Source organism: Petromyzon marinus, chromosome 20 (assembly GCF_048934315.1).
Source record: "Petromyzon marinus isolate PM22_M1 ecotype Great Lakes invasive population chromosome 20, UKy_Petmar_22M1.pri1.0, whole genome shotgun sequence".
NCBI classification, from domain to species: domain Eukaryota; kingdom Metazoa; phylum Chordata; class Hyperoartia; order Petromyzontiformes; family Petromyzontidae; genus Petromyzon; species Petromyzon marinus.
The window spans coordinates 11,339,327-11,354,241 of NC_133686.1; the positions used below are offsets into that span (position 1 = coordinate 11,339,327).

At 44.8% G+C, this 14,915-nt stretch overlaps 1 protein-coding gene across 2 annotated transcripts in view; it reads left to right on the plus strand.

The window, feature by feature from the left end:
- Window positions 1-14,915, plus strand: part of NKD2 (NKD inhibitor of Wnt signaling pathway 2) — a 114,647-nt gene that overhangs the window by 78,439 nt on the left and 21,293 nt on the right. For both annotated transcript variants that reach the window (XM_032957521.2, XM_032957520.2), the window contains exons 4-5: window positions 8,125-8,173; window positions 11,164-11,273. In XM_032957521.2, the coding sequence (XP_032813412.2) occupies window positions 8,125-8,173; window positions 11,164-11,273 (159 nt within the window). The remainder of the gene's footprint in view (window positions 1-8,124; window positions 8,174-11,163; window positions 11,274-14,915) is intronic.

The window sequence follows — 14,915 nt, forward strand, 5'->3', positions numbered from 1 at the left end:
TAGACATTGATTCATATAAAAAAAAACTCTGTATCAGAACAAATATATTCTGAGATGTTGGGTAACTGCAGTTTTTTCATTGCTGAAAAGTATGGAGATTGTGCCTCTGATAATTCTACTTCATGGAGCAGGGGAGGGATGGAAGTATCGTTTTTTGTTCATTTATTTTTGTGGAATCTTGCCCAAGCAGATTTTTTTTCCTTTTAAACTGGTTTATCAAGGTACACAGACTTCGCTTTGATATTTCTTTTTTTTTTTTAAGGAGAGAGAGAGAGAGGGGGGGACTGCCCAACTTCCCAAAGTTTTGTATCAATAATTTTAATTTACAATTATGTGGTCAATTTAAATGTACGTTTAACATGTGTTTGAATGCGTCTTTCCCTCTTGAGATATATTACAGTTGTAGAGGTTGTGTGCGTATACCAGTGGAGAGGCATTCAGCAAGCCAGCGATGTGCCTGAGTATGTCACCTAACCTCAAACACCGTATGTTTGGCAAGCTACAGAAGCCAACTACAACACATTTGTGCGAAATAATTAACGTAATAGGCTATTATAATTACAATTATTTTAAAGACGTGATTAAACCGATGGGCTTTTATTATACATTTAGCTTTTTTTTAGATTTGAGCTTGAGCTGATATTTTGTTTACCCATATACAAGGTGTCCCAAAATGTATTTATACCAAAAAGAGCATTTAATATTTTTATTGTTATTAGAGATAGTGACGTAAATATAACATTTCTACATGTAATAGACATATGTTTTCGTTGTTGTTTTGCTATTGATTATATATTCTCGATTTGTTAGTAAACTTCTATATTTCGTCCATCATTCATGATCATTAATCTGATTCGGCGTTCAAACTCGGAGAAGCATTTTCCAACACAGCTGCAGGGATGTATGATTATGCAGCATCAACAATGGTTGTTCGTGTAGACTTAAAGGTAACGGTGTTCAGTCTGGTGAATGGGTGGACTTGTCATGATATCAGAAAATGGGATTTCTCCTGAAACAGAAATAAAGTACCAAACAGTAATCATAACAATATAAAACTGATAAGTATAATGCATATATTCATTTTCAGACACCCTGTATTTTTTTTCACGAATTCAGAGGCCCCCTTCAGCCACTCGGGGGGCACCTAAAACCCTTGCCTAGTTTAGTTGAGGCCAAGCACCACCACCACTGAGTGACCCCTTGCTCAAACGAGCACCGAGCCATTGGTCAATCTCCGTCGGTGGATTTGTGGGGATTCCACTTTGCTCAGGCCAGAATACAAAAACTAATCATTCTGTTCGACTTCACACAAAGTGGTATACATTGTTACGGAGCCCGGAGAGACGATGGCCTGAGTGAGCGCACAACACATATTGCATTATGTACAGTAACATGTGTAACGCGTGGTTGTACATCTGAACTTGTACAACTTTCTTTCAACAATTGGCTGCGTACGGCTGCGAAAGAAGTTCCACATACGAACATACATACACAATATTCGGGGTTTGTGTTGGCAAGCGGCAATGAAAAATACTTTACGCTTTATAGGCATACGTAATACTTCCTATATAAGTGCTGCTCTTGCTTAGATGTCTCCTAAGCATGAGGTACAATGAATGTGAGTAGTTTACATGCTCCATAGGGCTTTATATTTCTGTATTAGATCATAGAACGCTGCTAACCATTGCATCATCGCTCATGAGGGCAATATAGAAACTTAAATATGTAAGATCTATTCACTCGTGGTGATAATATTATTATTATTATTAATATTTTGACTCCATATTACTAGCAGTGTTTGAATGGTTAGCAGACTGCTGTGATCCCATCAACTCATGTTTGACATTTTGCTCCGCTCTGGTATGTGAACTTGGCTTCGTCTTCTCTGAGGTCACTTCGGCCCCGCCCCCCCCCCTCCCTACAAAAACAAACCCTTGCAATGCATCAGCCATGGGCACAGGGGACACAACGGTGGCTGGGCAGGCACTGTGCTCTTCTGGCCTCCGTAGTTGTTCCCCAACGAGCACTTGTCTCCATATTCTATTTACAATACGGGCCAAAGCGTAGGTCATTGCCATATATACAATTCGCTATGTATATAACAAAAACATAAGCAGACGATATGTCTCCTGCCCATATCCGTCTCAGCACATATAACAAAAAATAGATAACAATAATCACACAACCCAGCAGCCGCACTGCCTTCTGGGTGTGCAAAGTTTCAGCAGCATTGATTCAAGGCAAGCAAAGCTCTGGAGCGGCTTCGACATCCGGTGTCTCGTCAGCCACCTGGCTCACTTGAATCAATCAATGCCGGTGAATCGCCAATCTTACAGGCAAGCGAGGACCCTCCTCTTTACTCTACGAGGTGCCGGCTGGACATACAAATTCTATAAACGCATAATTGTTTTGATTTACGTATATCAATGTGAAACATGATTTTTTTTATTGTCCGCAGTGTAATCCATCACACGTTCCTTGAGCCGCTCATTATAATTCGACCCCACCCCCCCGCCCCCAACCTTTGCGCACGCAGGCACTTAGCCTCGTCAAAGCGTACAACTGCAGAGGACGTTGAAAGCGCAACGGGCTACTCCGAACGCTCGCGTTGGGGCGGCACTAAAAAAAAAGCCGTAACGGTTTCGGGGGCAGCAGTTGGGGGCACGTGCATTTGCTCGAAACGCCACTCTTCACCGGAAGCAGAAAAGAAAGATCGTCAGGCGATAGGGTTCGTCGTACTTCATCGGCTTGTTTAAAGTGCACGTCATGTCACCGATATTGTTGCGCGCAGCGTCTGGCTTCTGCCCGAGGGCTTAAGTTTTCGTGCGAAATGCGGTGCAAACATAAACCCGCGTGCGGTGAGGCCATCAGCCAGGCGGCGGCCGTCCGCATCGTCCCCCTGACCTCAGGGGTTCAGAGCTGCGTTGCCCCATCGTATCAAGCCATGCACGTGGCCAGAACATCATCGGTGTAATTACGTGGTGTACATTCGTCTGCAGTGTGCTAATCTGTTTCGGTAGACCGGCCACTGATTCTCTCTTTCTCTCTCTCTCTCCGACTGTTACATGCAACACTTTACAGTTTATGACTCTGTAGTTAAAATAAAAATGTTTTTTTATTATATGTAGTATCCCTTATTTAACAAGATGGAATATAGTGCCGTTGAGGCACTTAAAACAATGCCTCTTTTTTCAAGGGCAACCTGGGCTACATCAAATTATTTTAAATACCGTACACAAGAACAACTTGTGTGCTGAATGCATTACACTGCAAACCTTGTTACCTCAATTCAATTCCTGGCCACAGATAGATTTTGAAAGGGTCCGATTCAATTCCAGGCCACAGCTACATTCTGAATGGGATCTATTAAATTCCTGGCCATAGCTACATTTTGAACGAGACCAATTCAATTCCAGGCCACAGTTACATTTTGAATGGGACCGATTCCCCCCCCCCTCCAGCCCAGCCATGCTGTCACCAGCAAATGCTGAACAGCGTGGTGAAGTATTGTCAAATAAATCTCCATGGGGAGGCCGTAATTCGGAAGTGGATTGACAAAGGGCTCTATTTGTAGGTTGCAATTGTAGTTATTCAGTTTTGTTGTCAGGGTCGTGTCACAAGACCAACGCAGAAGTTCCATGGTTTTGATCCTTCACGAAGCTCATGGTCCATCCGAAACCACAACTAGCACAAACCATGACAGATTCGGATATCTGATGCACAAATAGAAAATTAAACACTCTCCAGTGTGCGATTATGGTCATCCAGAACAGACCGTACAACATACAACAACGCAATGCCCAATCCACAAATCTGAAGGAGACTTCACAGCGACACACTCCGCTGTTCCTGGCGCTGTTATCTGGCTTGACCACCTGAATGGAGATTGTAGTTGTTGCTCTACATCAACATCAGCCATACGGAAGAAATGAGAGCAAACACCATCTGGAACTCCATCTGTTGGCAGAGTTTGATGTTGCCAGGGAATGTCCTCCGGTGGATGACACCACAGACATGCGTGCGTTTGGAGTCGTTCAAGAGAAGTGTCTCGTCGCCACAACTCAACAGTGCTCATTCGTTCCCTGTGAAGAGCGGCACGCCACTGTATCACTCATGTGTCTACCATTATCGTTCTTCAGGCCACATTTGTAAACACATGAAGAATAACATTTGGACGTTTCTAAAAACCTAATTTGTGTTTAAAACTCACGATAATATTTCATCGTTGTTGATTACAGCTGTTGTTATTGTCACTGCTGTGTTCGTATCCGGCCAGTCGGCACTGTGGTTAGGACGCCCGTTTTTGCAAGTGAACTGTTGCAAATTAAAATCCGCTTATCCCTGAGCGGTTCGTACAATGAGTTAGTTGGTGGATATTAGCATTGGTTTTCCATGGATAGACGGGCACGTGCCAAAGTAATGGGGAATTTCCATTCCTAGCTCGGGCCCAGAAACATTTCGTCGAACACAATCTCCACGGTCATTTGGGCAGCGAGACAAAATTGGAGACTTGCGGAGAAAATGATTATACACAACACGTGACCCCTGGAGAACGTAAACATGTTTCCCTTCCACTGTCACTCATTAAATTCAATCCACGTTCTCTTTATCCCATCCAGCAGTGGCTGTGTCTCATGTCGTAGCCACGAGGAACCTGCATTGAATAAAGTTCAAAACAGCCCCCAATGCTTTGGCGATGACGACTTGCAGTAATGCGGGCAAGTGCTTGGTGGTGACCTAATTAAACCAGTATGTTTCATGGTCTCTTGAGCGTGCATGCTTGAGCGCATGCATGTGTACGCGTCTGTTGTTTTGTGGGGAGCAGTAGTGCGGTGGTTTAGTGCAGCTGCACTACGAACACAGCCACCCGAGTTCGATGCCCACTCACGGCTATTATCCAGTCAGTGGTGATTATAGGAATCGGTCATGGGCCTCTCCTTGATCGGCTCAGCCTCAAATGAGTACCCAGTGCGGTGTGTGTAAACATCAGCAATGGGAAGATAAATGTGACCAGGCAGGCTTCAGAGGTGCTCATTCATATCAGTCTGTTCAGGCTGTATGGGGGAACTTTGTCTTTGTTGTAATCTACTACGTATAGAGCTATTAAAAAATGTTTGCGGAACACTCGAAACACCCGCAAGTATATTTTGGCAATGCACAAACTTGAACCTATTAAATATGTTTTAGATTGTTCGTAAAGGTGTCATAACGAATGTCGTTTGTATTATACCAATTGACACCCTGGCTGCGCTCACGAGATGTTCCTTCTCGCGTGTTTTTGTTTTTCCCCGGTGAAATATTTGAGTAAACAAAAATTACACACAAAAAATATTTTGAACATCCATCCGGCGAGGTTGGCACGGGGTGCCAGCATTGTCCCGGCAAGGTGAAGGTCACGAATGAGTTCCAGTCCCTCCCTGTGAATTGATTTAGCGCATCACCCTTTGCTGGGTCGTTAAATTGTGCACCGCTTTGTTGGAAGTCAACAAAGTGTCTATGCTATGGAACAGACCCAGTACTCGCCGCACGAATGTCTGATGTCTAGCAGTTGCCTAAGACAAGCCATTGGAGAGATGAGAGCCAGCCAAAGCTTGTTCAAACGTTTACATACTTGGATTTGTTTTTTCCATCTTCCTTTTATTCATGCACACAAGTTTACAAAACAGAGCAGATGGCCGCCTAGCAGGTCGCGGTGTAAGTGTGCGAGCCACAGGGAATGTCTCGCGTTGGGCTAAGTGGTTCGATGGACCTCCAGCCGGGCGTCTAATGAGGGGAATGACGCCTCTCACCCAGAGCGTATATATTTTTGGGAATTCTCAACGCTGCTAAATTTCAGATCAAGCTGTCACGGTTATTTATTAGTTAGTACTCACATTCAAGTTCTGTACTGTATAACATCTGTACCATCACGGGACACCCATGAAATCGAGCTGAGCAGCTCACTGCGCCCTTCCTGCTGAAATAAATAAAATCTAAGAAACAAATAAATATACATTTACGATTTCATCCGAACGTTATGCATTCTCCGTCAGAATGTTGTGCATTCAAATCCTAATTGAGAGTCGAGTCAACCCAATCTCCGACTCAGGTGGCAGGTTGGGGGGGCGGTTGATAAAACGAGTACCACATTGTATGAAATCAAGCGAAGGAAGTCATATGGAGAGACTGGTCACCGCTGTAGAAATACGTAATTTCCTACACTGGCTCAGAACCGCCAATGTATATGAGTGGCCGTTCCGCGTTAGTTTTTGAGCGTAAAAAAACACACACACAAAATTGGGGCTTTTCATGGAAGGCTGCCCGCATTTACGATCTCAGGGAATTGGAATTGGCTTGGGTAGCGCTGAGGGGGGCGCATTACGATGCCCTTGAGGCGCTTTATGCCACCTCTAATGTGATTTCGTTTTGTTTCGTGTGGCCTATTTCTCCACAAAATGCCTTTATTAAACGTCCTGGGATTTCAAGCAAAAATCGTTTGTGGTTGGGTTGAGGGGAGCGCAGAAAAAAAAACACTTTGACTCAACAACTTCCAAATATGTTCATATTTATTGCGGTAACTGTCACCATTTGAATTATGCTTTTTGCAGAACTGTTTCCATTTTAACAATGAAGGTATACCACATGGGACTTGTTGTTGGTATGCGTAAACAATTGGACTTCAAATCCTTCTGAGCAGAAATATGTGTGTGCGTGCGTTTGTGTGGTCGACTCAGCCTCAAATGAGTACAGTGCCTGGCACGATGTGTAGACATCTCCGCTAGGGAGAAAAAGGCGGCCGGGCATGGCACTGGCCACTCACCCCCGATTGTGCCTTGTTCATCTTCAGAGGTGCTCGCTAACAACACTTGCCCCAACAGTCTGTTAAGGCTATACAGAGTATAATTCGTTTCTTTGTATGGAGTGAGGCGTGAACTGGTGGCGCAGTGGTTAATGCATTGCTTTTACGAACCCTGCGACTTTACTGCTTCGATTCCCAGCCACAGCTAACATCAGTGGTGAGTGATATCTGAGGCAGTCTTGCCCCTCTCCCTCTTGGATAACTTAGCCTTACATGCATACCCGGTGCAGTGTATGAACATGAGCACCGGGGCATGATGGTGATCACATACACCTCTCACGTAGTCCTGAATTAACAAAACGTAGATCAATGCATCCACTTGTGATTGTTAAAGGGCTAGTTTGCGTCTCAATGTGTGCGAATGGGAACCTGTGTGCCTGTCAGTAATCTTCAGTCGTCAGTGTTTTCAAGGACCGTTGTATAAATGTGCTGTGTACTTAAATCAAGGGCCAATCCCCAACCGTTAGACGGCACTATGTTTGCTGTACTGTGCTGTTACAAGGCGGTGCTCTTGATGACAGCGTGGAAGGGGTGTGTCACTATGATCGGCAATCATATTGAGAAACAGCGAAGTAAACGATGGTCGGACGTTATCTGAAACCTGAACGTTCGGGGATGGAACAATTGAACAACTCCCCCCCACCCATCACCCTCCATGACCCAGTTGTACACAACATACGCTATTCCCTCGTTATTCGCGAGGGATACGTTCCGGAGATGCTCGTGAATAGCACATTTCCCAGATAGTGATATTGGCCTACAGAAAAGCATATCTTTTAAAGTAATTACCTTAAATTAATATGTAAATAAGCTATTAAATACATGCGAATTATCACAATTTAATTTATTATAATAAACATAAAAAAATCTAATTTAATATGAAAGTATTAAATAATAGTTTATCAATGAAATTACGATCAATTATAATGACGATGCTACGCAGTAGAAGGATGCAGTAACGATGATCTCATCACTTGATCCGATCACTTTCTCGCATCACATTCTCCTTCATCACTTTATCTCTCTCGATGCAGTCGTGTAGAGTTCCAGGTGCAATTGTCGGATAGCCAAAATCGCGGATAGCAAGTTGGTGAATAACGAGACAATACACCACTGCACTTGCATTGAGAAACATTGATTCTTACCCATGTAATCTGATACGTGTAATCGTGAACGTGAGACGCGGTATTGATGTATCGACACAGCCCTCCACCCCAAATGCACGAGTTTGACAATATTTTATTGGACACGTTTAATGACACATTATCTGTCATTTGTGCTTTTAGGATGGAGTGAAGGATGGATATCGCTACTTGGACGAGGAATGCTCCGAAGGTGAGAGACATAGTCATAAGTAACGTCACACGTAGCGCTCTATTTTTCTTTATATCGTGGCTGGGTGGCTCAGTATGGCTCTTTACCTTGTCAGAGCATGCAATTGTGATGACAGGCGCTGAGATGTTTGATTCGAATCCAGCTTAGCCACCCATGGTGTTCTCAAGCGCTAGCGAGCTCTAAGCACAGTCACCAATGGCTGCATTTAAATAAAATATCGTTTTTACATTTGTTTTTTTTTCTCATTTTACAAAATAAAATAAAACATTTAGATGTTTAATTGTCATGCGATGAATATGCTTTCACATAACACTCTGAGATCTGGCTCTGCTCTTAAGCAGTTTATGTATGTATGTATGTTGAACTTCTTTCGTGCTGTACGTAGCCAGCCATTTCTAATGACAAGAAAAGAAGTAAAAAAAGCAGCTGTAAAGAAATGAGTTTTCAATCTAGATGATTTTAAAATGCATCGCTCCCAGCGGCTTCGTAATATCGGAAGGAAGAGCGTTCCAGACGGCCACAGAAGTGCATCTGAAAGTGCGCGATGCAGTGACCACCGTCTTTGTTCGATGGATTGCAAAAAGCGGCTGCGAGGATGGCCGGAGTTTTTGTGATGGTTGGTTCATGCTCCTTTCATAACAACAACAATGTCCATGCGATGATCTCAATTCTGCACATCCGACTTCTCAATGTAACATTTTGACCGATTCGTAAAATATGCGTGCGTTATAAATTGTGTTTGTTATTACTTTTAGGGCATATAAAACATGTCCACGTTAACGTGGATAAAGGAATCTAACATATTCTCTGGATTAAAACACGCCCTTTTCCCGCCTGTATTTTAATGCAAAAGCGAGCTTGCATCCTGTAAACCAGTTACATAGGGAAGCCTTCATCAAGCAGTGGAATTTTGATTTTAAAATGCGTATCTGTTGTGAGTGGTGTGGTCAACTTCAGTACTGGGGAGACAAGGGCAGGCTCTGTCATGTTGCCAGCCAAGTTACAGGCCTCTCCGTAACAGTTGTAACCCAGCTCTCGACTCCCTTCTCCCTCCTGGCCCCTACCCCTCCCCGACCACCTTTGTCTTCCCAATGCAATGAAGCCTCATTACTTTTCAGCTTCCCCCCCTCCCCCAAACTACGATCAGGACTATCCCAAACCCTTCTTATAAATCTTCCTTGTTCTACCGTCATCAAAACTACACCACCTGCGGTCATCCTCAGGCAGAAAAAATAATCCAGCAGTGGAACTGCTGAACCAGCGAGACAGCTGTTACAACAAGGAGGTTATTTATGTGGTGATGGCAAGCAAGCGGGGTCTCAGCTGGAAAGGAATTCCATCCCCAGACGCAAGCACGTCAGTTGTGTTAATGGGGGAGATTAGGGAGAGAGATTAGCATGAAATGAACTTCCGTCGCCGCATAAGAGTATCATCCCCGCATATGCGCACAACAGCAGTGTTAATGGGAGATTAGCACTATGTTGATGGGAGAGATTCGGCAGGGAGATTAGGGGGATTAGTAAGTTAATGTAATGTCTATGTGTAACACAAGCTGCGGCGCTGCCAACTGTGCTGTGAGGCAAGCGCGTCCACGCAAGAGAACCACCACTACGGTGGTCGCGCCAGTGAGATACACAGTGCATCACACAGCCAGAACCATAGATACATCGAGGCTAAGGGAGCATAAGTGGCCAAGTTAGTGAGACCCCAGATCGTTAATGCAGAGGCACCTAACAGGGCAATGCAACTCAGAGAGTCGGAGATAACAGCCAAACGGCAGGGAAGAATGGAAGCACCACAGCAAGTTACGTCTTTGCTTGGTTAATAACGTCCTTCCAATGATTGCTCAGCTTATTCCCATCTTCTCGGTTGAAATTGTCTCTGTGTTTATATATCTGGATGGCTTCATGGACAAATCTTTGATAGTAGCCCGAATGTTTGCAGAGTACCTTGGTCTCGAAAAAATAATATAGTGCGAGCCCACTGCAGTATAACAATGATCAGCCACTGCAGAGGTATTGGTTCTGCCGTGTTTCAAATCTGCTTTGTGTTCGCAAACACCGTCCGAGACATGTCGTTTCGTTTCCCCAATGTAACTGCTGCCGCAGGCACAACTTACTTTGTAGACACCAGGGTATTGCATGTCAGGAATGACATCGTTCACAGATGGGATCAAATCACGGATTTTGTGTACTGTATTAAATCGGACCTGGATCTTGTGTTTGTTTAAGATTTTGGAAATATTTTTGGTAACACCTGCTATGTATGGCAAGGTGATGGTTTTGATTGGGTCCTAAGATGGTTGTCTCCCCATGGTTGGGGCTACAGCTTTGCGGATTGTGCGGACTGAGTATCCATTCATCGTGAGGGCTTGGTGTACGTGCTCCAGTTCACTGGCTAGGTGGCGCTGGTCGGAGATGCAGCGGGCCCTATGGTGTAGTGTTTTGATCAGGGAGTTCTTCTGGGCCGGATGATGGTGGGAGTCAGGCTTTAGATAGGAATCCGTGTGGGTGGTTTTCCTGTAGACGGAATGTCCCAACGAGCCATCAGGCCTCTTCTCGATCAAAACATCCAGGAATGGTAGCTTGCCATCATTTTCCACTTCCATGGTGAATTTAATGGATGGGTGTATGGAATTGATGTGGTTGAAAAAATGGTTCAGTGCTGGCTGGCCATGTGGCCAGCTGACGCAAGTGTCATCTACGTATCTCTTCCACAGGCCTGCATACTTTGGACTTGCACACTTGTTGAACGTTGAGAGGCATAAAAAAATAAAAGAGGATTTTAATGGATGCATCAAAGCATTGGTGGTTCGGATATCGGTCGCCATTGTTAGCCAAGGCCAGGAATCGAACTTAGGATGCAGGTTAATTGGCGCGGCGTGCTAAACGCTCTGCACCTCGCCACCAGTGTATTGATTCGCGCTTCAAAACTTAGGCAAGAGGTGGTTTGTACGAATTTGTGTTTGTTCGTGTTTTTGCGTTGAGCAGTTTTCCAGAAGAGAGGGGAAGGATCGAGTCCCAGGCCTGTGGAGGAGGAGAAGCTGGGTTCTCATTCTGGTCCCTTGAACTCATCCTTCAAGAAACGGCTCAACTTTAACGTGAGTGCAAACGAAGACAAATACCCCCCGTGTAGCCTTAACAGGCTGTTGGGTGCAAGTGCTGTTAACGAGCAGCACCTATGAGGGCCGGCACGGCACGCGAGGGGGTGGGTGGCCAACACCACGTCTCTGTCTCCCCAGTGGGGATGTCTACGCACCCCACCAGGTGCACACACGCACACGTGTGCATGTGCGCGCGTGCACATACGCCCACACAGAGACACTGGTGACCTCTTCAACCTTGTACTCTGGCGGGTGTTAAGTGCTGATAATGAACACCAATTGAGGACAGCATCGCACGTGAGAGGCTGGTGTCCAGCAACGTGCCTGGCTGCCTTTGTCTCTCCAGTGCTGATGGTCACACAATGCACTAGTTATTCATTTACATCTGAGCTGACCAAGGAGAGACAATTGGCATTGATATGTGTGGCCATTAATTGAATTCAGGTCTCCAGGATTGGAGCGGAGTGTGCTATTCCCTATGTATGTATGTTGAACTTATTTTGCACCGTACGTAGCCAACCTTGCTAATCGACACGCACACACCCACTCTGGACCGACACACACCCACACTTGCATGGTAGTATTAATAATAATTATTAATGAAAGCCTTTGCCAATTCATTTTTGGACGAAGGGCTACCCACACTGTGGCGTCGTGGGAGTTGCGTGGCCATATTTTAAACACGTTGGTGAAGGAAGACCCAGGAACAGTTCAGATATCGCTTACCAATGATGTTCGCCATGGATGGGGTTCGATATAAGATCACATACTTACACACGTATCATTTAGCCAGCCTCTTCACTTGCACAAATCATGAAATTCCGGAATTTGGGCCGCCCGTCATACAATGACGTCTGAGCTTGAGGTAGCACGTGCGTGTTTTTACCCCACACTGCCACAGTGCCACCTGCTTAGATGATTGTACCCGTGACGATTATGTGTGTGCGTGTTCGTGTGCATGACTGTGGGGAGCAGCGGCTACCAACCCAGCAACCCGAGATAGATTTCCGCTCACGGCCAACATTAGTGACGATTATCTGAACCAATCCTGGGCCTCACCTAGGTTGACTCAGCCGCCTCAAATTATTGCGAGTTGTGGTTGCGTGAACATCGTCACTCGCCCGCTCGTGTGCCATCCCAGCCTTCATCGTTTGTGCTGCTCGCGAACAGCAGTTGTCACAGCAGTTTGTTTAGCCTTATAAGGGGGTATTTGTCTCGTATGACTGTAAGGTGCAGGAGCTCATTGGTTATCGCACTGCACTAATCATTCTGGTGACCTGCGTTTGAGTCCTAGCAAAATACATCGGCGGCTTGCGATATCTAAAACTGCCCGAGGCGTTTCCTGGGTTGACTCAGCCATGAATGTGTGTAAATGCCGACACTGCGGGAGATAAAGTGGGCCTGGTATGTTGCTGCGCTGATTTAGGTGCTTCCTAAAAGCAAGCGCCTCCTGTGGTCCATGAGGCTGATCTCAGCGTGTCCATGTGCCATCGTGTCCATGTGCCATCGTGTCCATGTGCCATCGTGTCCATGTGGCAGTGCTATTATGTCCACGCGGATTGCGTGTGTGCCCTGCGTCGGTTCTACGTTTTTTTAACCACAATACCCGGCGATTATCTCAACCAGTCCTGGCCATACTCTAGGTCAACTCAGCCTTAAATGAGTACCTGGTGCGGTGTGTAAGCATCAACAGTGGGTAGACAGAGGCAGCTCGGCGTGGTGCTGATCACTCCATCATGTTGCGTGCCGTGCCAGCCTTCATAGAAACTCGCAGGAAGCACTTAACGCGTAGGTTTTTGCAGCCAATATCGCATTTTGCAATAGATTTTTGTGTTAGGTCACGTAGTGATCTAGCCACATTAATTCCTGAACAGTTCCCACGACCAAATTTAGCAATCTGATGTACATATGTACGTAGAACTTCTTTCACACCGTACGTTACCAACTGCGCTAATCATAGATGTGTCTAAAATGCAGCCATCAGATGTATCCAATTGCTAAATGTAGTTGGAAAATTTGATTTTAAACTTTACAGTGAGCTAAAACCCGAATAATTGGCTTATTAAACTCTGTAGGCGTAGGTGCAGTTAATGAACACAAATTAAGGTCAGCATGGTACATGAGAGGCTGGTGCCCAGCAACATGCCTGGTTGCCTTTATCTCTCCAGTGCTGATTGTCACACGCTGGACTATGTACAGGGTACCGTTGTGGCGAGGTGTTAAATACCTCACCTGGTATGCAGGAGCTCGTGGGTTAAATCCCGACCCTGACACCTGCTGTATATTTGGAGTTTGTGTGTTCTCCCCGTGGATGGATTCTTCTCTGGGTCCTCCGTTTTTTCCTTCCACATTTAGACAGATGCGTTTAGAGTATTTGGCTGCTATAAATTTCAAAGTGATAAGCCACTTCGTTGAGCTATCATTTGTGGCTAGATCGCTTCTGGAAAAGAGCTACATAGCTCAGTGGGCCTTACCTCGTAAAATAAAAAAATGTATTCATTTAAAACTGAGCTGCCCAAGGAGAGGCAATGCCCATTGATATGCATGGCCATTAATTGAACCCAGGCCTTCAGGATTTTAGCACAGTGTGCTAATCCCTATGCTACCAATCTATATCGACATACACACTCACACTTACATGGTAGTCATGATAATTATACATTAAGGCTCTTTGCCAATTCATTGTTGGACGAAGGGCTACCGACACTGCAACATCGTGGGAATTATGTGGCCATAATTGAACACGCTGTTCAGTGCATGTTGGTGAAGGGAGACCAAGGAGCAGTTTAGATATCACTTACCAATTATGTGAGCCATATTCTATGGTTCATTCGGTAAAGTCACGTAGAAAAAAATAATAACAATAAAATAATACAAATGAAAATAAAGTTAATTTTAATTTTATTTTTTTATTCACGTTTTTCTTCATTTTATTATTTATTATTTTATTGTTATTATTTTTCTGTCTACGTGACTTTACCGAAAGAACCATAGAATATGAATTCCTGCAGTCACGAAAGTTTTAAGTCAAGATGTGAGCCATGGCTGGAATTTGAAATCAGACCACATACTTTCACACTTGGACACCGCGTGACGATTTAATTTGGTTGGCTGCGTCGGGTGGTGAAGGGTTCTTAACAACACAAATGTCTTCAGATCAATGCGCGGCCTAACTAACAAACAAAATAAATTATGACTCGTAACAGCACTTGCCCCGACAGTCTGTTAAAGGCTGTATGGGGGATCGTTGTCTCTGTATGATGTGTATTTGTTTCATTGTTTGTGTGTGTGTGTTTTTCCTTTCCCTCTTATGTTTGCTTACACTTACACGCGTTTGACTTTCTCGGTATATATCAGTCTTTGTGCATGCATCGGCACCGACATGCAAAGTCGCATTCGGACGTTCCCCGCAAACAGTAGCTCCTGCACAAGGCACCGCCACGAATCAGGCACACAACGTTCAACCACAAAATACGCCTCAGTATTATTTATATATTCCTGAGGGAGATGGACTTTTGGTAGATTGCAAAATCGAAACACCCCCCCACCACACCCCCTACTGTATATATAAAGAGGAATGTTCCATTACTAACCACCAACATATGAGGGCACTCTTAATAATTTTCCCTCGCAAGGAAT